The following is a 27,951-nucleotide window of genomic DNA, read 5'->3' as shown; positions in this document are numbered from 1 at the left end:
TTTTAATAATAAATAATTTTTATGAATATACCTTACTTGTTTAAACATGTGCCATGGTGTGTTTTCATTTTGCTTGTGACTTGTTGATGTTTTTTAATAATAAAAAAACACACAATATATAAATGCTTATGCTGTGAGATCCCTGCCCCCACGTGATTATGTAATTAACCAGTGGGCAGGTACGTTTGTCTTCTGACATAATTGATCACGTGACTCTCCGACGAATCAAGTCTCGAAGTGTGTCACGTAAGGAACGTGCCCTCACTAGCCGGCGGTGGTGGGAAATTTAGATCTGTGTGTGAGCTCTGCTGTACTATAGCAAGTATTTGTCCGACCAGGGTTTCGCGATTTAAGATGGGCAAGAATAAGTACACAACACGATTGAAAAAGTTTGCACGGAGGAACGATTTGAAGCTGGAATATGAGAACGTTTTAGAGAGACCTGGTGAGAAAAGGTGAGCTAAAACCGGATAAATGTGTTCGGCAGCTGCAATATATTAAAGAGGGTATGCTGCCATATTGTGCATTGGGCCATGCAAGTGCTAAACCAACTACTAAGTCCTTGTAGTCTTATATTAGTTTAATAATAGCTATTTGGTTTAACTTGGAATACGCGGGACTCGCTGTGATACACAACGGCTGTGTTGTCGGAGCCCATTCTTCGCACAGTCCCGAAAAATCTGGGCTTTGACAAGTCGTGTTTTGACGTAGTTGACTGTGGCAGTGACCTCGCTTATTACATTATTTAACTTGGGATTCAGTTCTTTCTTTTCATAACCAAACCATGTAAAGAGAGAACTTTAAGAACTTAATATAGCCACTACACTGACCATCAAAACGATGAAAAAGCCTCCGTGGCTTCACATTTCTGCGATCGGCATGATCAAAATTTCGCCCTTCTCTGACAGATTTGTCATGTTGTGCTCGCTCCTGCAACATCATCATCCCCAGAAGTTTCCCCGCGGTTATGTTGCCATGTCCTCGCATAGCTCTAGAAACATTCAGTTATCACTTATCGCTATTTCAGGTGACTACCTTATGAAGCTCATAAAGTAATCAAAGCAAAGGGTGGCTATTTTGAAGAATCTAAAATATAAACCGTTTTTTGAGTTGTTTCACACTTTTTTTTTGTTTACTACATAATTCCATATGTGTTCATTCATAGTTTTGATGCCTTCGGTGAGAATCTGCAATGTAAATAGTCATGAAAATAAAGAAAAACTGTTAAATGAGAAGCTGTGATCAAACTTTTGAGTTGGAGTACATCAGCAATGTTAATTAGAGCTTTTAAAATTCTTTGTCAGAGTCATCATGAGGGCTGTGATCAATGGGCAAAGGTTTCCTGATGGTGAGGGGCAGAACGCTGAAAAAGCAAAGCAGAAGGCAGCTCGGAATGCCCTGAAAAGTTTGAATGAGAAGGAAAATCTAATCGTGGAGGTAAGATGGTGCATGTGCCTGTATATGGAACACGTTTCACAAATTTGTTGCTCTATTCTTAACAATGATGTCATTTCTGAAAAATCTGTTTTTCTTTCAGATGAAGAAAAAAGATTCAAATGCGCAACGTTCTCACCTGAAATGCAGAAAAACTCTGTTTGATGGTATATCTGAACGCAAAACTAACTGGGTGAGTAGCAATACATTATAACCTGTGCTGGTTTAAATCAAACACTAACTTGTATGCATGGTGGAGCATGTAACTTGGAGCAAACAGTGGATCTTATTATTACTGTAAATGTTAAGGGGTCAAAATGAAGTACCAGGAAATACTGTCTGACTTGTTAAGATCCAGTGACTACGAAGGCCATTTGAGTCTGAATTTGCACACAAAATTACCTTCCAGTTTACAATGCATGTGTGACCCAGAGGAAGTACTATTTAGATAGAGAAGATCCGTAGGCATAGAGTCAGTTCACAAAGTTTAATGCTAGTACATGTAACAGTAGCACCAAGAAAACAATGAAATTAGTAATATTTAGCCTTTTTATTTTTTTTTATTTTTTTTTATTTTTTTTTATTTTTTTTACAAGCTTTTTTTTTTTTTTTTGTAATTCTGAGCATTTTGTAGTCTGGTGTTTTGGAAAACTGTAAATGACCAAAAGTAATAACGACAAATAAAAATAAAGTCTTTATTATTGTTATTTCTTTTTTTGCATAAAACTTTCCTACTCCAAATTTGCACACATATTTGTTTGTGCACACTGTTTGTAAATCAGGCCCATTGTCATGTTCAAGAAACCAGTTTTAAATTGGTTTAATCTTTAAGGGGCGTGGCTACCAGTGTGGTCTTTTGCTGCTGTTTCAGAGATGCTCTTCTACCTTTATGCTTATTTGAGTTAATGGTGCTTTCCCTTCAACACAAAGCATTATTGATGTTCTCCCCTGGCATCAGCTAGACCTTTTCAGAGAACTACCACTCACTGGATATCTTCTCGGTTCCTGGCCGTTCTCTGTAAACCATAGATGGTTGTGTAGGAAAATCTCAGTAGATCACTTAAATTATAAGACCGACCATAAATAAATGCATTGAGTTGTTGCCTGCAAATGTAATTAACATAACATACAAAGATTTTAAGGAGGACGATATGGTACAGAAGTTAAAGACTTTCTGCTTGTGTTTCAGGTGTCGCCCTTCGAAGTGTTTCAAGATGGCGCCTCAGCCACGCTGCCCACGCCACAGACTGAACCGTAAGTCACAAACTGAAAGCAGTGGTAGATTTGTGAAAATGGTAGACTAGACTGGTACCTGTCCAGGATGTACACTGTCTCTCGCCTTATGACAGCTGGGTTAGGCTCCTGCCTCCCTCAACCCTGATGAGGATAAGCAAAAGAGAGAAAAAGGATGGAGTGTTTCCTAATTTACCTCTTTGTTTTCTCCCAGGGATTCCTGTGGCGCTTCATCAGAACCTGTGGCACAGACCTGTAATTCGTCAAAAAACTCCAAGGTTCAGGTCTTGTATTACTTTTCACACTAACAGTGCTATTTTGAGTAAAAACTTTAAAAGCTGCTGTTAGGTTTGTAGCATAAACCTATTCGCTGGAACGTTGAAGGCAATATAATTACACCGCAAAGCAAGACACGAAGTAGGCAAGTTCTTCATGTTACTCGTGCACGGGAGAGACTGGACAGAGCGCCGTCCCTTCGCTTGACCCCAGTAGCTCTCGTCCGTTCTCCCGTATCACTGTCCTTTTATTGAGGTTACATGAATATGCATAAGTTCATTAACATATGACGTCTACAAACACAAAGAGTACCTTGTGTGTGTGTGTGTGTGTGTGTGTGTGTGTGTGTGTGTGTGTGTGTGTGTGTGTGTGTGTGTGTGTGTGTTACTGCTGATCGAAGGGTCATATAACATCCTTGGTCAGGAAGAGGGTAGACTAGACCCCCCCGGTGAGGAAGTCCAGCAGTTCATCTAAACAGAAAAGCACTTAGACTAGAACAAATGTAACTACGTTAATCCTACCATAAAACTATAAGGCAAGATGCAAACTTTTCCCATGCCCCCAAGATGCAGGTGTGCATTCCAGGAATGCACACCAAGCCTCTGTAGCCTGTTAAAGATCACACAACTTATCACTACACAATTAATTATACACTTCTAAGCATCTATGGTTAAATATTTCTAAGCATAAATGAGTAAATGTTTCTAAGCATAAATGACAATCAACAATACAACTCTATCATTCCCCCCTTTTCATTTATGCTAGAAAAGTTCCCAGTTATGAATACCTCATGTCTGACAGCTTTAAGGCAAACATTCTTATACTCAGCATATGTCAAATCACCCTAAACTACTGAAAAAGTACACAGTTTAACAAATGCATTAGCGGTTATCCCATTCATTGAGCTCATCTCATGGCAAACTGCATCTTACGAGCAACCAAAGAAATTGTTAATTTAATAGTGAAAATAAAAAAGTAACATTTTCAAAAACATCTCAGCTTGGTAATGCTTCCTCCGGGTGTGCACATCACATGTCTCTCTGCAGAGTGGTTTGAGTTCTGCAGGGCGACATAAATGTCTCTTCCAGTTGTTTCATTGTCCACAGGACCAGAGTCCAAATGTATGTAGGATAGACATTCAAACATACCAGTTGGTTTTGTTGTTTGTCAACATGGGTCTCAGCTATTTCCAAAGCTGCAGACCTCTCAGCACTCTAGTTTTATGGCCTCTCATTACCCCATTCAAGCCTTCGTCCTGTGAGGGGGATATTTATGACTCCTTAATTGTCCACGCTCTGCAGAGAAACACCTCTGTGGAAAGGGTGCAGGGTTCAGTTGTCTTACTGCTATTATAATCCCAGCAGCCTTCAGAGTGTCATCGTATGCACAGTACAGTGGCACATTAGGTGATTTTCATAGTAAACTGCTGTCATCACCACCATAGTTTCTGGTTCCTGTGCTTTCACAGAATCATGATGTCATCCTCGAACTCCTTCTGCGCTGTCGATGGAGCTTGGCACGCTCCTCATCCCCTGAGTGTTTATGTTCCAACGCTGCTGAAGGTTTAAGGCAGAGCACGTCGTACACCTTAGTCGTCTTCCTCAGCGTCAATATTGAATCTTTCATTGTATTTAAAATCTTGCTGTGGGAAGTCTCCTCTTGATTTCCTGGAAGCTTAGTAGCACAGCTCTCTGTGTCATGTCTGCTGTGCTGAAGATGATCTCTGATCCTCCTGAAGTCTATCTCCCATCTTGTGGACGATCCTCTCCTCTATTTTGCAGGCAGTTTCATGGTCCTTGCTGTGGCTCCAAGGTCTGATTTCATGATGGGCCCCAACCAGCTTGATCTTTGACCTCAACCACTGCCTGGGCTGTCCGCTATGCCTGGAATGTTTCTCCTCACTGCTGCACCTGTATTTCAAAAAAACTTCTATTTGGAGAGCATGTCAACAATCATCAAACCACATTCTTTAGTTCAGTGAACTTCACTATAGGCCATCATAGCCTCATCTGAACATGGATGCACCACTTGCATAGATTTAATACTTGTAAATAAACAGCTAATCACACAAATCACTGCAACAATAATAGTAAACATTGTTTAATATTAATTCTGGACCCCACCTCTTGACGCATGGACACGCTCATGCGTCAACTCACCAAACCTGGATCCCTGTCTTAAAAACTGGCTCCACCAGGAGCCCGCATACACAAGATCTGGAAATAAAATCAAACTTCACACGTATAAACAATTATATCAAAAGAGTAACGAGCATTCAGCACGGGCAAGACAAGTGTCATGTGCAAGTTTTCTCAAATCATTAAATCACTATTGTTACCATAATTCGCCTAAAACATGGATCATCCCATGTGCTCAGTTAACATTAATGTAATCGGTGACTTCTCTTAAGCAAAGTCACTCCACTTTACATATTATTATTATTATTATTATTATTATTATTATTATTATTATGGGCTCAAAGTGGCCAGCAAAGAGCCCACAATAAACTATTCCATAAACACGTAAACTCTTATTTGTTTTACTCATGTCACTTGTCCGTTTCAGCTGAATCTTCCACAGCATTCTCAAAGAAACAAACATAAGCAATACACATTGACTGTGGTCAGACAGAGGTCAGACACAGGTCAACAGGTTCCAGAGGTGCCATAAAAACACCATAAAGTCAACCCTAGCTGTGGAAAGAATGTTAGTCACATGTAAACCCAAAAATCCTATAGTAGAAAAACATTAACTAATCCTCTTATAAACCACATAATCAAACACATAATTAACTGTAATGCTGTAAAAAAGAAAATGCAAATGTTAGCGCTGCGCAGTGTGTACACACTTTTCTCACAGTAACTTCTGTGCAACAAAAGGTAGGGAATATCACCCTTGGTAAATGCACAGACACAAAAAGTGGCATTTCACAGGTTAAATCATCATGCACTCTCGAATGTTGCTGTCATCTTACTGCTCCTGTAACAAAAAACACATAGATTCATCCACCCTTTTGTCCTGTCTAGGTGGAGATTAACTTTGAGTCGTGATCAAGTCTCGTCAGCTTTTACCAGTCGGTCAGTCAGTTTGTTTTTATTTTATTTCCATTCATACATTCATTCATTCTTTCTTTGTTTCTTTGTTTGCTGATAGTGGAACCTGTCGTCGCATTTTAGTTTCCACTCGCAGCAAAATGACATCATTTCAAAAAAAGAAAAAGAACTTTTAGATAGGATTACATCGCTGAATCCAGTTTTAGGCTGGGACACTTATAATAAGTGGCCTTCCCCAGAACCCAATTTAATGTGGAGAAAACTCACTTGACACAATTTTCTCGACGACGTGTAGCATTTTTAATTCCCGACGTGCGGATCTGCTTAAAGAAAAGAAATAGACAAACAAAATCAGTGTCTGTTCAAAAGATAAAAATGAAAAATAACAAATTATTAAACCAAACTTTCAGTGCACTGTGAAAGTATCAAAATAAAAAGGCCTTGTTAAGTCATGACACAAACTCCTCATCTCAGGTAAATCATACCATTAGCATGGTTCCTCATACCATCATACTAATCGGCAGGCTCGACTTCACAACAGAAGAAAAATCATCAGCTAGATTCACTCCAAACCAACCATCAACTGCACAACACACAACAGTCTAATGTCTTATTAACTTATGAGTTTAATCACCAGGTCTGTGCTCTTCACTCATTTAGGCCACAGATCTATTTTATTCAATTTTCCTTTTCCCTTCATCATAAAACATGTGACATGCTGTGATGCACTTCATAAAAAAAGTTTGTTCTGACATATTCAGAGTTGTGTATCTAGATACAGAATTCACTCGCACATCAAAGCAGGAAACTCAGTGTTTTAGGGTCTCCATTTAACACAACAAACTCCAACACATCTCATTCACTCGTGCTAAAATTCAGTCACCTTTCATTAATCTAAGAACCGATCAACTAATTTGCATATCAGCTATTAACCCACTAAGTTGACAGGACGACAGGAAAGCATGTTCAAAATAGTATCACAAAAGACAATTTCCCTCATACAGTAAATTACTTGTGCTGCATTAATCAAGCAGGAAGCTTCTCCCAATTTACCATTTTAACACTAAATTTATTGCCTGGTCACTGATTTATCAAACCAGGATTTTTTTTTTTCCCACAAAAGTTAAATTGTTGTCCTGCAACTTGGAGAGTCAATTTTTTTTTTTTTTTTTTTTAGAATAAATTCAGTATTTGATAACAAGTGTCTGCTAAATTGACACTATTTTACACTGATGAAAGATAACAAGCTAATTTTCATTGCATGTGTGTGGAGCTGTATATCCAGCAGAGCATGCAATGTGCTATGAGTTTCACTGGTCTTTACATCACACGAGGTGACTTGGACAAGATAATAAACAGACTCACACACTTAAAATGTTGTCTAATCTTCATAAGCTATTTTGTGTTTGGAATTGTTAGTAGGGTTAATATATGTTCTGTTTTTATGTATCTTCTGAAACAGGTTACCATCGGCAACCACACTGTGTGTTGTTAACCCCTTCTACAAATACCCTCTTTTAATGTGTAACACTTTGTGTATGGTCTTGTGTTATCTCTGGTGGATATTAGCTGCATGTGTGGTGTCACCTTTCCATTTTCTAACAGCACACTTGCATACCTTAGTGCTCGTCCTCTTCCCCCTTTTGTGGTGGTCTGGACACTGTGTCAATCCTCCACTTCCAGGCAGTCGCTTGTCTCCCCGAATTCCTTAACCTAATTTGATTGCCCACACTAAAACAGCAGCCTCAGCCCTCTTCTGCTCCTCTCCTTCTCTCCCACTTTTCAGTCCAATGGCAGTCAGCTTTTTTTCCAGCTTTGTCTCTCTTTGTCCCACTGTCTCTTTCATTGCCATCTCACTCCAAACATGGCAAATGTCAAACTCAGACAGTCTTCTCAAAAGTCCTTCACACACAGTGAGGTTGCAGCTGGCTGGAAACGCATCTCCATCCATCCAATCTAGATGGTGGTTCTTCTCTTTCTGATGCCGTTTGCCCACAGCGCTGCTGGGCCTCTCTGCTCAGATTGTCTCTTGGACTCCTGTCCACTGTTAAATGTTCATGCTCGTGCTTCTGAAACTGCACTCGGTGTCTTCAGGGAGAGATTCGTTTCCTTGGAGCTTGCTTGTTCAGGATGAGGACGGGAAGCTGCAAAACAATTCAGCCAAAAATTCTGGCTGAGTGTTTCTAATTTTTCTAATGATTTCAACCTATAATTTTCTTACGACTGCTACCCGTGTAGGATTGATCCAGGTCCGTTCCCCACCTGTAAACGACAGACTGAGAGACTTTCATTATTATCATCACTGCTTAATCATCACACATCTCTCTCTGTCTGTGTTTGTGTGAACAATCCTTTCTTAAAAGCAGAAAATGACATTGTAGTTGTTTTTCGGCTGATCAACACAAAACCTTTTTCCTATGATTATTATTATTATTTTTTTCGTCTACAATGTAATTTGTCTCTTTTTCACTCTTTTTTTTTTTTTTTTTTTTTTTTTTTTTTTCACAATAGCTGGTGGTCTGCAAAATCACTGCTCTCACTCACAATCAAAGGCAATTACTTTTGCACAGTGCACAAAAACACTGTGATGTCAGACACATTCACACTCACTTTTTCATCTGCATAAATAAATCATATGGCTGGAGATATGTGCCATGCTGATCCATAGGCATGATCACCAGTTTATTTAATTATTTTTAATCCAACAAAACAAATAAACAAAAACATGATGCTGATGCTACACACACACTAGTCAAGGTGCAGGAAAACTGCTCATGGAAACGCTGCACACTCCAGTTATCATAGTTTTCATAACTCTGTTTCTTTCATATTCAATACAGCTTCTCCATCATGGACTTTTAGATGTTTCATACAGGGTTCAGAATACTGGTTGTTTTCACAGACATGCTCTATATCTCAACAATGGCTCATAATAAGACGACAGTCTTTCACACAGGTCAAGTGCCTCTATGCACTTCATTAGTTTAAATATTTACCTATATCACTTCACCTCACATGTCATTGTACTGAATTTAAGCAACCACAAGCTTAATGTAGATTACTTTTAACAACTATCCACCTCAGTGGTTTGGCACACAGGCTGTTAACATTTTGTGTCAGGAAGGGGTGGGGGGAAAGCCACCCACCAGAGCACAGCTGCTGATGTGGGCTGGCCTTTTCCACACACTCCTGGTTGCTTAGGAAACCCATGATAACAACAACAGCTGCTGACGTCACACACCACGCGGTCTGCTCCGCACACACAACAACAACAACGAGACGACGACGAAAATGACAATAACACAAAATAGGCCTACTCCGGACTCACACCGGACCGCTCGGGACCCTGACCCAGCTGTGGGACGCTCACCCACTCGCGCGACAAAACCCAATGAAGGGACGCTCGGGACACACACCCAGGGCGATTTCAAAACCGGACACACACCGGACGCTTGGGACCCTTGGGCGATTTAACCAAAACTTCTTTTTCGGGACACTAACCCAGTTATCGCTCCACAAAGCAGCGAACTTCTCAACGCCTCACAAAATGGCGGAGACTGCACAACGACACGGTTATAGAGTCGGCCTCTTTAAACTTACTTGGCGTTACTTAGCGTGTAATATCAGCCTGAATCCCGCCGATCGCCATTCATCGAGGAGAAGGACAGACAGCGAATCCACAGGAACTTCCTGGCTGACGTCAGTCTTTCAGCGTGCCTCTCCCCCCCCCCCCCCCCCCTCGGTGAATGCGATCCCAGGGAGCCGGCATCGAAGGACCAATTAATGTTAGGTTTGTAGCATAAACCTATTCGCTGGAACGTTGAAGGCAATATAATTACACCGCAAAGCAAGACACGAAGTAGGCAAGTTCTTCATGTTACTCGTGCACGGGAGAGACTGGACAGAGCGCCGTCCCTTCGCTTGACCCCAGTAGCTCTCGTCCGTTCTCCCGTATCACTGTCCTTTTATTGAGGTTACATGAATATGCATAAGTTCATTAACATATGACGTCTACAAACACAAAGAGTACCTTGTGTGTGTGTGTGTGTGTGTGTGTGTGTGTGTGTGTGTGTGTGTGTGTGTGTGTGTGTGTGTTACTGCTGATCGAAGGGTCATATAACATCCTTGGTCAGGAAGAGGGTAGACTAGACCCCCCCGGTGAGGAAGTCCAGCAGTTCATCTAAACAGAAAAGCACTTAGACTAGAACAAATGTAACTACGTTAATCCTACCATAAAACTATAAGGCAAGATGCAAACTTTTCCCATGCCCCCAAGATGCAGGTGTGCATTCCAGGAATGCACACCAAGCCTCTGTAGCCTGTTAAAGATCACACAACTTATCACTACACAATTAATTATACACTTCTAAGCATCTATGGTTAAATATTTCTAAGCATAAATGAGTAAATGTTTCTAAGCATAAATGACAATCAACAATACAACTCTATCAGCTGCAGTTCACAGTATTTTAAAAAAGATACTGTGAACTGCAGCTTAGTAGTTCAATGATTTAAGCAATTTTTAGGTAATTCATGCTACATGCTTTGGTGTCTTTTTTTTTTTTTCCTTTCTTTTTTTACACTATGCACTCTGTATTGTTTTGTCAAGGATATGTTGTGTCCTGAAGAAAAGGGTTCAGGAAGCTCCCCCAGTGACATGTCAGTTGATTCAGTAATCTTCAGGTATGGAAAATAAAAATATGAGAATGCCGTATAATCAATATTATCACCTTCTGTTCAATTGCAACCCGCAACCCTGAGGAGGATAAGCAAAAGAAAAAGGATGGAGTGTTTACTAATTTACCTCTTTGTTTTCTCCCAGGGATTCCTGTGGCGCTTCATCAGAACCTGTGGCACAGACCTGTAAATCGTCAAAAAACTCCAAGGTTCAGGTCTTGTATTACCTTTCACACTAACAGTGCTATTTTGAGTAAAAACTTTAAAAGCGGCCAGTGTGTCTGAGTGACTCCAAGGTCCAGTCTGAAATCCTCCTAAAAACAAGATCAAAAATTGAGTGAAACCTGAAGAAACTGGCAGTAAAATTTGACAACACATTTGATTTTTCATGCACACTGTCCTATTTTAAATCGAACGTGATTATTAGAACAAAAACAAGTTCTTTTTCTAACTTCAGTGTTTTACTATGGGAATTGCCTTGGCAGAGCAGGTCAGCCACTAATCAGAAGATCGGTGATCCCACGCTGCCTCCTGGCTGCATGCCAAATATCCTTGGGCAAGATACTAACCCCATGTTTGCCTACTGGTGGTGGTCAGAGGGCCCGGTGGCGCCAGTGTCCGGCAGCCTCGCCTCTGTCAGTGCGCCTCGGGCAGCTGTGGCTACAACGTAGCTTGCCATTGCCAGTGTGTGAATGTGTGTGTGAATGACTGAATGTAGTGTAAAGTGCTTTGGGGTCCTTAGGGACTGAATAAAGCGCTATACAAATGCAGGCCATTTGCACCAGCGTGCGTCTGCTCTTATATAACAATCATTAGCTTACAGCTTTATGTGTTTAAGGTATGTGCTAACTAAAAATAAAGACAAGATGATAGTTTATTAAACTTTTAATGAAATTTGCAGATTGTTTCAGTGGAGTTTAATAAACTCAGCCGTCTGCTCCTGACTACCTAAAATATAACAGGACACTGGAGTAAATTCTCGATCATCTCACTCTTCTGTTTGATGTTTATTTAGCTGTGAGAAAACTATAACTTTAATCTCAGCCAAACCGATTTACTCAGAAACTAATAAAACACTGAAAAAAGCCAAACACCAACATTTTTAAATGATCTGAACGACTTACATTCTTGCTTGTAAATATCTTAAGTTTATTTTGTGACCCAGAAAGATTAATATTTAAACTAAGTAGCTGACGCCATTGTTGGAATTGGCTGGGCCACGCTATGAATTCTGGGATAGGTTGGGCCATGAAGGATACACCCGACCCATCCTTCAAATCTGGGGAAATGAAGGCCGCATTTGGAGGAGTCTTCAAATTTGGACAGTCTTCGTTGTGTTGCTGTAACGTAATCGGCCTACAAATGCGGCCTCCGAAGGATGCGGCCCCTGAATTTGGGCACAGCTATGATACCGGAGACTGCTGCTTCTTTTTCTTCTTTCATGTTTGGTGGCAGCTGGCATCCTTGTACATGCAGTGCTGCCATCTTATGTTTCAGTACGTTATTACACTTTTAAATCCTACTAGTTATTCCTGCATTTTGCAGGATCTTACAAAGCTTCAGACACGTCGACTATTAAATTAGTGGTTGACGATTTTGATAGTAGACGTAAATGTGACAAGTCGACTAATCGTGGCAGCCCTACTGGATTTTTGCATAGTTAACCCTGGCTCAGGCAGTGCTGGAATCTAGTGCCTAAGGTCTGACCTGAGATCCTTTGCTATACCTGGTGTAGTCCTGGAGCGTAGCTTCAGGGGGCTGGTGCAGTTTGGGAATGGGCTATATCTCCCATAGTGAAACACCGAGCAAAGGTAGAAAAAGAGCGCTTGGTTACTTAACGTAATCCCTGGTTCTTTGATAACAGTGTTTCACCAGCACTTTCATCCTTTACTTGCGGACCAAAAGAAATCTACTGAGAATGAGTCAGGAGGGGCACGGCTCGACAGATCTGTCATGGACAGACAGGGTGTCACTGGAGCTAGTATTTTAAAAAAGATACTGTGAACTGCAGCTTAGTAGTTCAATGATTTAAGCAATTTTTAGGTAATTCATGCTACATGCTTTGGTGTCTTTTTTTTTCCCTTTCTTTTTTTACACTATGCACTCTGTATTGTTTTGTCAAGGATATGTTGTGTCCTGAAGAAAAGGGTTCAGGAAGCTCCCCCAGTGACATGTCAGTTGATTCAGTAATCTTCAGGTATGGAAAATAAAAATATGAGAATGCAATATTATCAAAATTATCACCTTCTGTTCAATTGCAACCCGCAACCCTGAGGAGGATAAGCAAAAGAGAAAGGATGGAGTGTTTACTAATTTACCGCTTTGTTTTCTCCCAGGGATTCCTGTGGCGCTTCATCAGAACCTGTGGCACAGACCTGTAAATCGTCAAAAAACTCCAAGGTTCAGGTCTTGTATTACCTTTCACACTAACAGTGCTATTTTGAGTAAAAACTTTAAAAGCGGCCAGTGTGTCTGAGTGACTCCAAGGTCCAGTCTGAAATCCTCCTAAAAACAAGATCAAAAATTGAGTGAAACCTGAAGAAACTGGCAGTAAAATTTGACAACACATTTGATGTTTCATGCACACTGTCCTATTTTAAATCGAACGTGATTATTAGAACAAAAACAAGTTCTTTTTCTAACTTCAGTGTTTTACTATGGGAATTGCCTTGGCGTACCCAACTATGGAAGCTCCAATGACAACCCATCTGTCCACGACAGACCTGTCAAGCCGAGCTCAGGACTCCGCCCCCTTATTCTAACTCGCCGACCAGCGCCTCCTAACTCATTGTCGCTTTCTTACCGTGAAAAACTACTTTGAGTTTCCTTAGCGTGTCCAGGCTAACTTGATTAGGTGCTTAACAGTTCTCCATTGTCCTCTATAGGAGTATATCGCAGAACAGTTTTTCCAGTCCCAGTTTGGATTATGGTAAATCCTTTGGAAGAAGTCCACTTATAGTTACACTCTATTAAACAGCTGTGTCGTGTCAGGCAAGTTGTTCCAGCAGTTCCTGGTTTTGTTTGGCGAGATGGCTCATGTTTGTGTCAGGCAATTGCGTTACAGCGAGTCTTGTATGGTTGCTAAACATGCTCAGTCCGCCAGTAAACATGCTTTACAGGCGGACCCCATGAGAGTCTTTGGGACATGTGGACAGAAGTGCTGGGTTCAGAATATCAGATCAGCTGTTTGTTTCCTGGGCCTCCCCTGACAAGGGCGGGCTCCTGTAACGCCACAGGCTAGCTCATTGGATTGTAGAGGCCATAGCTCTGGCTTACAGCTCTAAGGGCTCATAGGCCTCCTGGGACTCCAAACTCATTCTACCATTGGTATTATCACATCCTCAGCTTTGTTCAGAGGTGTATCAGTCCAGGATATATGTGCCACACATTTGTATTTTTGTGGGCTGGATTTTAGGGCTGCTACAAACGACTATGTTGATAGTTGGCTAGTCAACAGTTTTTTGGGGGGGGATTAGTCGACTAATCAGATCATGCGTACATTGGACGTAAAACGTACAGCTTATTGCACCAGCAGCGTCTGCTCTTATATAACAATCATTAGCTTACAGCTTTACGTGTTTAAGGTATGTGCTAACTAAAAATAAAGACAAGATGATAGTTTATTAAACTTTTAATGACATTTGCAGATTGTCTCAGTGGAGTTTAATAAACTCAGCCGTCTGCTCCTTGCTACCTAAAATATAACAGGAAACTGGAGTAAATTCTCGATCATCTCACACTTCTGTTTAATCAGTTTTCTGTTTGATGTTTATTTAGCTGTGAGAAAACTATAACTTTAATTTCAGCCAAACCGATTTACGACTTACATTTTTGCTTGTAAATATCTTAAGTTTATTTTGTGACCCAGAAAGATTAATATTTAAACTAAGTAGCTGACACCATTGTTGGGATTGGCTGGGCCACGCTATGAATTCTGGGATAGGTTGGGCCATGAAGGATACACCCGACCCATCCTTCAAATCTGGGGAAATGAAGGCCGCATTTGGAGGAGTCTTCAAATTTGGACAGTCTTCGTTGTGTTGCTGTAACGTAATCGGCCTACAAATGCGGCCTCCGAAGGATGCGGCCCCTGAATTTGGGCACAGCTATGATACCGGAGACTGCTGCTTCTTTTTCTTCTTTCATGTTTGGTGGCAGCTGGCATCCTTGTACATGCAGTGCTGCCATCTTATGTTTCAGTACGTTATTACACTTTTAAATCCTACTAGTTATTCCTGCGTTTTTCAGGATCTTACAAAGCTTCAGACACGTCGACTATTAAATTAGTGGTTGACGATTTTGATAGTAGACGTAAATGTGACAAGTCGACTAATCGTGGCAGCCCTACTGGATTTTTGCATAGTTAACCCTGGCTCAGGCAGTGCTGGAATCTAGTGCCTAAGGTCTGACCTGAGATCCTTTGCTATACCTGGTGTAGTCCTGGAGCGTAGCTTCAGGGGGCTGGTGCAGTTTGGGAATGGGCTATATCTCCCATAGTGAAACACCGAGCAAAGGTAGAAAAAGAGCGCTTGGTTACTTAACGTAATCCCTGGTTCTTTGATAACAGTGTTTCACCAGCACTTTCATCCTTTACTTGCGGACCAAAAGAAATCTACTGAGAATGAGTCAGGAGGGGCACGGCTCGACAGATCTGTCATGGACAGACAGGGTGTCACTGGAGCTTCCATAGTTAGTCACACCAAGGTGATTCCCATAGTGAAACATCTCACTCCATTATCAGAGAATCAGGGATTACGTTAAGTAACCCAACATTGCTATTTATATGCAGTAAATATTGAATTACTTTAATTTACTGTTGCTTTATATTTTCTAGCAAAATCTTCTGTATTTACTCAAATTTGCAGAGCAACAAAAAGCTCATATGAAGCCCAAAATCTGTGAATATCTATTCAGACATGCTACTAAGCTGCAGTTCACAGTATTTTAAAAAAGATACTGTGAACTGCAGCTTAGTAGTTCAATGATGTGAACAATGAAAGTTCATTGATTTAATTCATGCTACATGCTTTGGTGTCTTTTCTTTCTTTCTCTTTTTTTACACTATGCATTATATTGTATTGTTTTGTCAAGGATATGTTGTGTCCTGAAGAAAAGAGTTCAGGAAGCTCCCCCAGTGATATGTCAGCTGATTCAGAAATCTTCAGGTGTGGAAAATAAAAATATGAGAATGCAATATTATCAAAATTATCACCTTCTGTTCAACTGCTTTAAGAAATTGATATTTAATAAAAGATTTCTGTCAACAGTAATTCACAGTTTGACTACGTAGAGAAGCTGGGTAAAGGAGCTTTTGGTCGAGTAGTCAAGGTAAAAGATAAACTGGTGGAAAAGTATTACGCAATAAAGATCATCCGCTGGAACGAGTAAGTGAAGTGTTCTGTAATATTGCATGATTTCACTGCGTGCTTTATTGGTTTATATTGTTACAGTTAGTTATAGTAAAGTTGTATGATTCAGTTTTTTTTCCCCCCTCTTTGAATTAGAAAAGCTCTACGAGAAGCCATGGCGTTGTCAGACCTCGAGCACCCTAATATCATTAGATACTTCTCGTGTTGGACGGGGTATTCAGGATACCAGTCAGACAGCACTGACGAAAGCTGCAGTACACAGTAAGACTTGTGAAAGTAATTCTTCGCTTCTTTTGTATCATTTCACTGTTTGATCATTCATCCTGTTTTAGGTCTTCCACTGGTTCACCCAAGAAGTACCTCTACATTCAGATGGAACTGTGTGACACCAGAACACTTCTAGACTGGATAGAAGACTGGTATACGAAGAAATCAAACTCCAAGAGAAGAGAAGAAAGTCTGACCATTGCTCAGCAGATGGTCGGTGGTATCGAATACATTCACTCCAAGAAGCTCATCCACAGAGACCTGAAGGTGAGCCAGACGAAGCAGATAACGGGCTAACCACAGGTAGCGCACAGCTGTGTGTGTGTGTGGGTTAAAACCTGACAACAAGGTGTAATGTTCGTATGTGACTTTACGTTTCTAAAATTATTCGGTTTACTCTTTTACCGAAATCCACAGAAACCCAGAGATTCTCACTCGTTACTGTTTATTGCAACACCACACCAACACTCCCACAGCCTCACAGGATGTAACAATTGGTCACATGTTTGCTTTGTTTCATCCGGCTAGCCTGCCAACATCCTGTTTGGGCAGGACACAAAAGTGAAAATCGGAGACTTTGGACTGGTCACTGCTGAGAACGACGACGATGACAAGTCCCCGATCAAGAGAACTGAGGAGAAGGGAACACCATCATACATGGCTCCTGAACAGGTGAGTCCGTCGACATTATTATGCTAATTTCCAGCTGCTCCATTTTATTTTTGGGTTCTACTAGAGTAGCTCTGCATTTTGAAAAAGTATCCTCTCTTCCTGCAGCTTAGTTCAGTTCAGCCTTCACTTCTGATTGGCTGCTCCTTGCAAACAAAATCAACAGCTAGTTGGGCACACAGATCTGCTTAAAGGTCTGTGTGCCCAACTAGCTGCACACAGATCTGCCTTTAAGCAGATCTGTGTGCATGAGATGACCGTATCAGGAATAACCCTGCTCACTGACATCATACAGAGCAAATAATCTGTCTTAATTAATCCTAAAATTGAATTTCTGTCTCAAAGGGATAACTTCTATATTTCGTAGTATCATAATAATCATCAGTTTGAATATATCTGTATCATTGTTGTTCAAATTTATTCTACTCTTAAGTGGTATCTGTCACTGAAGCCTTTGATGACTGGATTAGTGAAATGATGGTGACTTCATGAGTACAGGCTGTGTTGTAATAAGTCATGGTGAAGAAGAATTCAGTGTATTGTTTCCTCCACCAAGGAGGTTCTGTTTTTGGTAGCGTTTGCATACATGTTGTTCTGTCTGTAAACACAACAGCTTTAAAACGTTTGAATATATTCTGATAAAACTTTGTAGACGTGTAGAGTGGAGTCATCTTAACAACCCATTCAAATGTGGCATACATCCACCAAGTTCAAGTTTATGATTTATTGCGATGTATTTAAAAATTTACAAAAAGCCTTATAACTATGATTCTTATAAGTGTGGTGTGTATCGTCAACATAAAGTATTGTAAAAAGATTAAAAATAAATCATTCTTGACCTCTGACCTCTCAAAGTTCAATAGAGTGATCGGATGTTCAATTGATATTTCCATAGAGCTATTTCTTGAAACTATGTTTTTATGGACAACATATAGGGAATCATGCAATATATTTGCCAAAAGTATTTGCTCCTCTGCCTTGACTCGCATATGAACTTGAGCAATATTCAATTCTTAATCTATAAGATTTGATATGAAGCCGTTCTTTGCACCTGGACAAGCAGTGTGTCTATAGGAGTGTGTTTATTGAAAACTGGCTCGCATTTACCGCTCTCATCTTTGTATGGGGGTTGAGGTCGGGACTCTGTGCCAGCCAGTCAAGTTCTTCCACACAAAACATGCTCATCCATGTCTTAATGGGCCTTACTTTGTTCACTGGTGTTGGAACAGGAAGGGTTTATCCCCAAACATTTTCCACAAAGTTGGGACCATAAAATTGTCCGAAGTTTCTCATTATGCTGAAGCATTAGGAGTTCCTTTCACTGGAACAACTTCCTGAAAACCAACCCCACGCCTCCACCAGACTTTACACTTGGCACAGTGCAGCCAGACAAGTACCATTCTCCTGGAAACCACCAAGGTGTGATTCGTCACACCAGAGAACACGTCTCACTGCTCTAGAGTCCAGTGAAGGCGTATTTTACACCACTGCATCTGACACTTTACATTGTCCCTGGTGATGTAAGGCTTGGATGCAGCTGCTCAGCCATGAAAACTTATTCCATGAAGCCGCATTGATTTTAAGCTAATCTAAAGGCCACATGAAGTTTGGAGTTCTGTAGAAATTGACTCTGCAGAAAGTCAGCAACCTGTGTGCACTGTGTGCGTCAGGATGTGACTGGAACATCTGAATTCAGTGATTTGGATAAGTGGTTTAGTACTTTTGGCAATACAGTGTATAAAGAGATTCTAAATAACCCATTACTTGATCTCCGATTCCTTCAAAGTCAAATGAGGTCAGACTTTTATAAAATGTCTTTAAAAATATTTAAAACGTTGCTTAAAATTGTACTGTTTGTTTATACGTTTTCCATTTAGGAAATGATACTGGTATATGTGGCTTCTAAATATCACATTATAGTTTACATCCAAATATGTCACATTTAACCTTTTGACCTCACTTTTGCATTTTACATCTGCATTTCTTTCACATTGACCCCACAACATATTATATCTTTAAAGAACACGTCAAGAAAAAGATTGAACTGCTTAGTTAGTTAGAAAATTGTATTATTACATAATAAGCCCGGGGCTCTAATTTCTCAATGATGCAACTAAAAAAAAATCATCCAGTCATTCGATTAAAAAGAAGAAAAAAAAAAGTCTCTGCTACTCTGAAAATCTCCGTGTAATCAACAACAAACGCACATTATGCCCCTATCGTGGTCTAAACCAATCAGAGATAGTAAGGGAGAGGACCTCTGATTGGTCCTGGGGTCCGTTCTTCGTACCTCGCTAAGTAAGTTAGCTGGATTTGATTGTTGACGATTTTGCGTGATCTTGGATCGTTCGGTTCTCCGAAGCTCATCCGGGACTTGCTGTCATAGCAACAGATCCGTAAGCGTAAACCTGCTCGGGAGCAGGTTTACTTTATGTAAACAGGATTAGATCGCGGCCAGTCGGGTATGTCCGCTTCATTTATACGAAAGCAACAGCGATATTTTACCACTGTTTTGCCATAAATAAATATTATCAATGTAACTAAAGGTAATGCAGTATTTGATTCTTTTATTGATTCCATACAGATACATACAGGTCATTTCCTAAAAAAGGGAAATGTGCTATTAATCATTCTATTTCATGTATTTGATTATTTCAGATGTAATTCATATTTCAGAGTAGTAATTGTAAATTACGTCGTGTAATCAAGATGAGAGACCACGGCTATAAAAGCGAAGGTGGATTTGGGAAGTCTGCCGCAGCCATGTCCTGTCCGTATACGCGAGCAGCCCATTGCGGAAGGTGCAAGATTGATAAGGAGAGTCCTCAGAATCCAGCGTATATTGCGGGACAGACAGGATCCTTTAGCTCAGCGCGACAGTGTGCTCATAGAGAGATATCGATTTTCCCGTGAGGGTATTATTTACTTAACCAACTTGTTGACGAGGGGGTGCAGGACCACCACCTGTCTTTTTTTCCTCTGCCCTTTTCCTGGTTGCTGTTATAAACAAACAAACAGATTATTTCAGGGTCTCTTTTCAAGAGACTAAAAGCAATATAAGTGATAAATATTACCATTCTGTAGAATATTCTTATATTATCCGCTTACGGATCTGTTGCTATGACAGCAAGTCCCGGATGAGCTTCGGAGAACCGAACGATCCAAGATCACGCAAAATCGTCAACAATCAAATCCAGCTAACTTACTTAGCGAGGTACGAAGAACGGACCCCAGGACCAATCAGAGGTCCTCTCCCTTACTATCTCTGATTGGTTTAGACCACGATAGGGGCATAATGTGCGTTTGTTGTTGATTACATGGAGATTTTCAGAGTAGCAGAGACTTTTTTTTTCTTCTTTTTAATCGAATGACTGGATGATTTTTTTTTTTTAGTTGCATCATTGAGAAATTAGAGCCCTGGGCTTATTATGTAATAATACAATTTTCTAACTAACTAAGCAGTTCAATCTTTTTCTTGACGTGTTCTTTAAAGATATAATATGTTGTGGGGTCAATGTGAAAGAAATGCAGATGTAAAATGCAAAAGTGAGGTCAAAAGGTTAAATGTGACATATTTGGATGTAAACTATAATGTGATATTTAGAAGCCACATATACCAGTATCATTTCCTAAATGGAAAACGTATAAACAAACAGTACAATTTTAAGGGTTGCCGATCAATGTTTCTACTATCGATGCGTAGCCCCTGTTAAGCCACCCAGTGATCTCACATTACTTCATCCAGCTGTACTAATCGTCAACAACGGGTGTGTTCGGAGAACCGGGATAGCGAGCTCAAAGTTAGCGCGATGATTTGATCTTGGATGTAGTAAGCGAGGTACGAAGAACGGACCCCTGGTCCAGATATTCCTTTCGGCCTACGTGTGTGTACGTTTGAAAGTTTAGGTGGATAGACGGGTGAGTAGTAGGGCTGGGTTTCAATAGTCGAGTTTCCAATTAAAGTGGATTTTAGCTTGAATAACGCGATGTTGATTCATTAAATCCTGAATCAATTTTTAAATATTGTTTTTTTGTTTTTTTTTTTGCCAGAAAAGCCAGGAGCTCACAAAACTATTTGAACAACCACCAAACAGATAAAATAGTAAATGAGAGCAAGTAAACAGATTCCACACAAAGCCATAAACGGAGCGTGGAGCCAACGTATCAGTGAGATGACGGCTTTCTTACCTGATGGCACGAACCCGTTGGGGTTGAAAGTCGTCAGCTCACTGATTCTGAGCAACAAGTTTTGTCCCTCTTCGACCAAAATGTATTTCAAGAACAGTTTCCCATCTCAAATCTGTTTTCTGTATTATTCATTTGCTTATTTACCGTTGTTTACAGCGCTGTCGGGCGCTGTTTTTCTCTTTTCCCCCAAAATGACCTCTGACCAGAAATCCTTAATTTTGCTGTTTAATACTTTGGTATAATTTCTAAAAAAAAATAAATATATTGAAAAACTCTTAGCTTGCAGAATATTTTTAAGGTGGTTATCTGATATAAAAAGTCAGGCCAGGAAAATCCCTTTCATGTTTTCTGTGTTTTATCCTCAGTTACTTTGACACAAAGGCATCTGCTGTGATGCTTACATCCCTGATGAAGTCTCACAAGTGTCAGTACTGATAAATGATCAGATTTATAATATTTCTGACTGTGAGTCAAGATTGAATTTAATCAAATCAATTATAGAAATCAGTGACAATACCCAGCCCTAGTGAGTAGCCTAAGCCCTACAGAAGTGGATGTAGCTGTTGGGTAATGACAAGATGAAAAATGACTGAAAACACATTCTATGCCGCGATAAATGCAAGTGTCCCCTCTTCCCACTGCCTTTAAACTGCAGGCAGCAGCGAAACAGGTCGTCAGAGGAGGCCGAGATGATGATTAAGTTTAACATTACCTACAATACTGCCAAAGCGCTTTAAGCACAAGCACTTTTTCAGTAACTTATCTTTCTTGTAGAATTGCGCTCCAAAAAAAGAACTTTGTGTTGACAAGATTGTTACAAATTAATATTGCCTGTATGGACAGCAACCCCCCCCCCCCCAAAAAAGTGCACATGTTAAAAACTGCAGTGTTAATTGATGCGGTTGAAAAATTTGGGTGTGCCTAACTTTTGTGTTGGTGGACCTAAGAAGAACAAACGTTAGGCACACAGTGCAACCGTGGGAAAAAGGTTAGTCTAGAGCTCTGTAAGCTCAGGTTATTCATGCCCAATTATTTACAAATCAGTACCGATTAATACTTATTAACCATGCTTACAGAATTTCTATATGCAAAATACAGTACTATTCCCTTAAATGTAAACACTGACCAGAGAGTGAGCTGCCTTGGTGGAGGTTTGTGCGCTCAGTGCTTCTTGTTATTAATGCTGTTTAACTGCTTTAACACAGAAGGGCAAGAACTACGGCAGAAAGGTTGACATATTTGCTTTGGGGCTGATCTACTTTGAGCTTCTTTGGAAAATCTCCAGTTGTTATGAAAAGTACAAGGTAGGTTGCTGTGCATGGTAGCTCATAATCTGTAGGAGGTCAAATGTTTTGTCTTTAACTATTCATTAGAAATTTCCTGAACTATATTTCTGAATTTCAGACATGGGAAGACATCAGAAAACAGGAGCTTCCCCAAGAATTTGCATCCACCTTTGACTGGGAGGTACATCAACGTTTTCTCAGTGTATTAGCAAATTTCAGTATGCATTTCTCACGACATGTGTGCTGGCAGAGTAAAGGCTGTGATCCAAAACCTCTCAATTTTTTAGGGTCACTTAGAAATGTATGTGTTTGATTTTAGATGGATTATTTACATCAGTTAACAGAAGACAATTTCCAGCAAACACCTCTCCAGTATTCCAGTGTCTGAAAGGCTAATTAATCATTAGAAAAGGCCTTTTTTTTTTTTTTTTTTTTTTTTTTTATTTTTAAAGTTGTCACGGAAGCAAGGAAAGTCTGTGGAGCATCAGGACGTTCAGGTTCAAACATGAACATGATGGCAATGAGAACAAAATCAGAAAGGGATGATCATCATATTTAGGGAAATAAGACTCTGGATTTAAAAGATATACACTTAGTGGAAAATGTTGTTGAAGTTGAGCTCTAGAAATGGTGCAAATGAAAGATTGTTTCTAATATTTTATTACTCTTTTTATGCTACAGCACATCACCATCAGATCAATGCTGAGTATGAATCCCGAAGACCGACCTGAAGCGTCTAAGGTCATAACAGACCTGGAAGAGTGCGCTAAACGGATAAACGCTGAAGAAATAGCGCGTCGTGGAAGGGCCACTGTCTAAATAGCGGGAATACAACAGAAGAATTTCATCTGCACATGTGGGGGGGAAAAGATCCATTGGTGCTCTTGAATGACTTTCAGAATGATGTCAAATATTTACATGCAACTTACAAATCATAAATGATCGTTTTTAGAACATACCACCAAACATTGAAGCTACAGAAACCTGTAGTTTTCATTTTAAAATTTAAATGACCAGTTCTGCCCATCCTTCCAGGAAGTGTGCAAACCATGCCATTTGACACATGACTAGATATTTTATTGATCACATATTGAATTTACAGTTGCAGGATAAAGAATAAGCATAATATAATATTTTATATTACCACCGGTCCATACTGACTTTTCTTAAAAGTAATGTAGTACGTTACTTAATTACTTGCCAGAGAAAGTAATTTGCTGCACTGCTAGTTGCATTACTTTCGCATTACACCATAAACACACCAACACAAATTTGTGCCCTAATGAGGACACGTGTACAGCCTCATAGTTTTTAGGTATGAACAAAAAGCCGACAACACAAAGCAAAAACATTTCTGCTGATTCTATTTTAAAATCATGAACAGGTAGAAACAGAGCTTCATGATGAGACTAACTGCTCATCGATGTCTGTTACTTGTTGAAGTTCAGGCTCTGACCTCTGAGTGGGGGTCGGCAAACTCCTCCATTGCAGTCTGAGGTGCACTGGGATGTGAAGCTTGGAGAAAAATCCTCAGTTTTTCTGACAATCCTTTCTTTTTTCTGTCTTTCTTCTGTCTTAATTTATGTCATTTGCATTTTTAAAAAAATCTTTTTGTCCTTTGTATACTTTCTATATGCATTTATGTCTGTGCGTCACCTGGTGATTGCACCGTTTCCTCTTTTGAGTAACGTTTTCTAAGTCAAATAAAAAGAATTTTTGTTGTTGTTGTTGTCTTTTGTTCTTTGGCCTGTAGGGGGAGCTGTGGCACTGCATAGGTCGGGCAGTTCAAATTGCGGCTGCAGGCTCCAGGCCCTGTCTGCCTGTGGGTAAGAGAGGTTTATTCACAGTGAGAGGGCCAAAGCTGAGGGCGCTGCGTGACATTTAATCATGCCCCTGGCGCATGCTGGATGATTAACATCTCAGTGGAAAACCGCAGTAACAAGTGCCAAACGCAGGATCCCACACAATCACCTGGACCCGGTGCCCACAGTCACATGGGCCCGCTAATCAGCACAAATCAGCTCCTGCAGCTCAGTATGTTACCTCAACAATCTCCACAGTGCAAAGAGCCTTAAAATTTGCTTGCCGCCTGTGGAGAGGCCATAGGTGAAGGACTGATTTCTGTCTTATCAGCTACAGCACTACCTCATTGTGACAGCAGCAGTAAAAGGGGGGAAAGCTCCTGAAAGAAACCACGCAGATCCAGATCCTTATCCTCTCAGCAGTGAACATGGGATATTTTAAACCTCCCTCACTGATCTTCCCCCCTAGACCTTGGGAAGACTCTCGTAGCCTGCATGAATGACTTACAGTAACTTGCAGCTGTTGGTGTTTGCTGAGAAGTGTTAGTAATGCTACTTAAAAGATTTTTAACCACACAAAATGGACGCGAGTAATATTACAGTTCCTTTTTTCACGATGTGATAACTTCGGATATAGAGGCACGTTTGTCTCAGCCCGATAAAGCCCAATATGTTGCATCTCCTGTGAAATATTTGGCTCTTTATTTATAGACACATGTTCACAACTGACCTGACTACAAGGACTAAACGGGTGCTGTATGGAAGCAAAAAAAGGCCTTAAGTGAACGTGAGAAAAACATTTTGTTGGAATCCATTCAAATGCATAAAAGCATCACGATCTGTGATATGTAACTCAACCACACTTAGTGAGCAAATGGAAAAAGATTTGCACAAATAGCAGTATGCAGTATTGCAGGTTCATTGATAAAATCAGTACACGCAAAACGTATACGTGTGTCCATCCAAAAGTTAAAAAACAAAAACATCACTTACTATCAGATCACAGAGCTGAGGTTGGGCCACCTTCGCAGTGTGTGGCTGCAATCAGGCTTCATCTTTGTAGTGAACAGTGTGAATTCACAAACCCAAACAACCATCTTATGTAGTCTGCATTTTACAAATGACTCTTATCATCAATAAAATCATTACTTCTTTACTGTGGATTTTAGCACGTAGACACAATTAGAAATTTGTTGCTATTTTCTATTCATTGCCTTTAAATTCTTATTTTTTCAATTACAATCCAAAATTATTCAAGCCAGTCGACTTTTCTTTTTTTACTCTGCAGATGTCATTTAGATAGCGACTGCATGAGAAAACTTTGAGCTGTTCTTCCTGTGACATTTACACCACCAAAACAATGTACTTTCTCATTTTAGCAGCATCTAAGATAAGAAACCTGGTGTGTCTCCAATCTTCTGCAGCTGTCGCGCTCCTGCGAGCAGGCTTATTGGATGTATTGAGGTCACTTCCTCTGAGAGCACTGTGGGCATTGAAGCAGTGCTTCTAGTCAGTGGCTTGAACCATGTTGCCGGGGGTAAAATGGACTCACAAGTCAGAGTGTCTCCCCACAGTCCCTGGGGGTCGGGCCAAACGATTACTCTGTGCATAGCCTCATTTCAGAAGCAGCAACCGGAGTTTGCTTTGCTCTGTGCGCTTTAGAAATCAGCTCTGCTGCAAAGACAACGCTGTTGCCCACCTGCAGACCTCAAAATGAAACGTGACAGTTCAGAATACATGTGACCGGTGAGATATGGATTTGTCATCTCCCCCTGCCTATGCATATATTTCAGAAGTTCCTGTTAAATTATAGCTCACTTAACCTTTGGTGCACTCAGGTTAACTGGAGCATGAGCGCATGCTGTGTCTTGCCCGAGGCTCCACTTGGCTTTTACGCTGTGCTTTCCACCTCTCCAGAACCACATCCAGCCACCGTCCACTCCACTCAAGGAACGCTGTAGGGTTTAAAGGGCCACACCTGTGATTTTTCAGCATGCTGTTATGTTACATGCTGGCAAAAGATTTAAATGACTATACAACTTGCAAGAACTTTGCTGCTCTGAATTCTGTACTATGTATACATACACGTACATCCTGGCAACACTTTTCCAGTCTTGTGTTTCCCAGTTTTGGTGAGGTTGTGTGAACTGTAGCCTCTATTTGTGTTGTGCATTGACAGATGCTCTTGTGCCTTCCTATCAGCTCAAAGCAGTGTGGCCATTCTCTAACCTCTGGCATCAACATCCACATCCACAGATTTTCTCTTTTTTGGACCATTATCTGTAAACCTCAGAGACGCTTATGTGGGAAAACCCTTTATTTTCCATTCTGATGCTCACATTCGGATTTCCTGTTGCTGTCTCAAACGTGTCTGCCTTTTTGCAGTCGGCTGATTTGATATTATCAGTAACAAGCAACTGAGAAAGTCTATTTAGTGAAGTGGCTGGTGAGCAGGGGGAAATTATAATGCAATGTAAGAGCAAATTATTAGCACTCAGCACTTTTTCTTAACATGTACATGATTTCTGGCTCTTCTGGTTTTAATGGACCGTTTCAGTTCATGTTTATTAGCTCTCCTAGCAGGTCACAACAGGCAGCTGCTTCACACCCTGAATCCTTAGATAACCACATTTAAAGTCCCAGGTAATAAATTCACAAGTTGAAGTAAATGAGTTTAAACATGGAGTCTCTCTGAGAGTCATTTTAAGTTACAGTGTAACCCTTTAACTGGGTGTCAAACAGGGACAGGGCTACAGCTGGGAACATCAGTGTTTTGTCTCCTGCACATGTTCTAATTTAACGATTTCATCCGGTTACTTTATAAAAAATACTACACATGGTGAGCACCTCCTGTGGTACTTTCCAGGGGCTTTCCGGGCAAATCTGAATCCTAGAAAGTGTTCCATCTTCACCATAAGTAAAGTCATATATAAAAATATGTAGTTCTGTATCAAGATGTGTTGTGTTATTCAGTATCATGGTCTCGGTATGAAATGTCTTTCCAAACCCCGGCTGTTGTCAGATTTACCCTAGGTGTCATCAGCTCAAAGGTCGCCCTAATTAGAAGTTGTGAGGGGACCTGTTTGCGTCATCATTGCACAAAGTCAAGGATTTTGTTGTTTCCTTGCAAAAGTTGAAGTACTACATGAATGAGTACGGTGACCTCGAGAAGTCAAACGGACTGCACCTTAAGAAAACACCAGCAAATAGAAAAATACTGTAAAAGGACACAAGACTCAACAGAAGTTGAAAAAAAAAACCCCACAAATAAATGAGAATAAAATTGAACAAAATCTCACAAAACACAACAGAAGTGTTTTTGGGGACACAGCAACAGGACGGAGCGGCTGCGGAGGTGACAGAAACCAAAACGTGAAGGATCGCATTGAGGTACGCTTAAAAGAAGGGAGGGTCTCAATGGCGTCGTAAGGGAGGAAAAGATGGAGGTAATGCGTGTTTTAATTACATGATTCATATCATACTGTTAGCTTGTAAATTCCACCGCTGTTCCCTCACGTTATTGTCGCTTCCGTTTAGTTTCGGGTTGTTTTCTTTCTGTTTCCGTTGTGTTTTGTTTGCTTTTGCAGCGTTTTTTCCATTTGCTGGTGTTTTCTTAATTTCCCACCATAAACGAGCGGTTATACTGAACACAGGACAAAAGTTCTGCCATTCTTTTATGTTCAAGCCGTTACATCTG

At 40.4% G+C, this 27,951-nt stretch overlaps 1 protein-coding gene across 1 annotated transcript; it reads left to right on the top strand.

Moving 5' to 3' along the window:
- Nucleotides 1–252: 252 nt before the first annotated feature.
- On the top strand, nucleotides 253–24,274 carry LOC147315663 (uncharacterized). Its single transcript, XM_086258629.1, has 17 exons — nucleotides 253–455; nucleotides 1,305–1,437; nucleotides 1,538–1,627; nucleotides 2,624–2,688; nucleotides 2,882–2,945; nucleotides 10,606–10,679; nucleotides 10,819–10,882; nucleotides 12,797–12,870; nucleotides 13,010–13,073; nucleotides 15,765–15,838; nucleotides 15,941–16,057; nucleotides 16,178–16,303; nucleotides 16,375–16,576; nucleotides 16,838–16,981; nucleotides 22,372–22,470; nucleotides 22,571–22,633; nucleotides 23,134–24,274. The coding sequence occupies exons 1-17, from the start codon at nucleotides 355–357 to the stop codon at nucleotides 23,269–23,271; spliced, it is 1,692 nt and encodes a 563-aa protein (XP_086114755.1). The 5' UTR covers nucleotides 253–354; the 3' UTR covers nucleotides 23,272–24,274.
- The last annotated feature ends 3,677 nt before the right edge of the window (nucleotides 24,275–27,951 follow it).

Source organism: Aulonocara sp. 'chitande type north' Nkhata Bay, linkage group LG13 (genome assembly GCF_057382095.1).
Source record: "Aulonocara sp. 'chitande type north' Nkhata Bay isolate Kocher_YH1m ecotype deep benthic linkage group LG13, A_spYH_male_GT1.1, whole genome shotgun sequence".
Classification (NCBI taxonomy): Eukaryota; Metazoa; Chordata; class Actinopteri; order Cichliformes; family Cichlidae; genus Aulonocara; species Aulonocara sp. 'chitande type north' Nkhata Bay.
The sequence above is the reverse complement of the archived record's forward strand: the minus strand, read 5'-3'. Positions and strand labels throughout refer to the sequence as shown.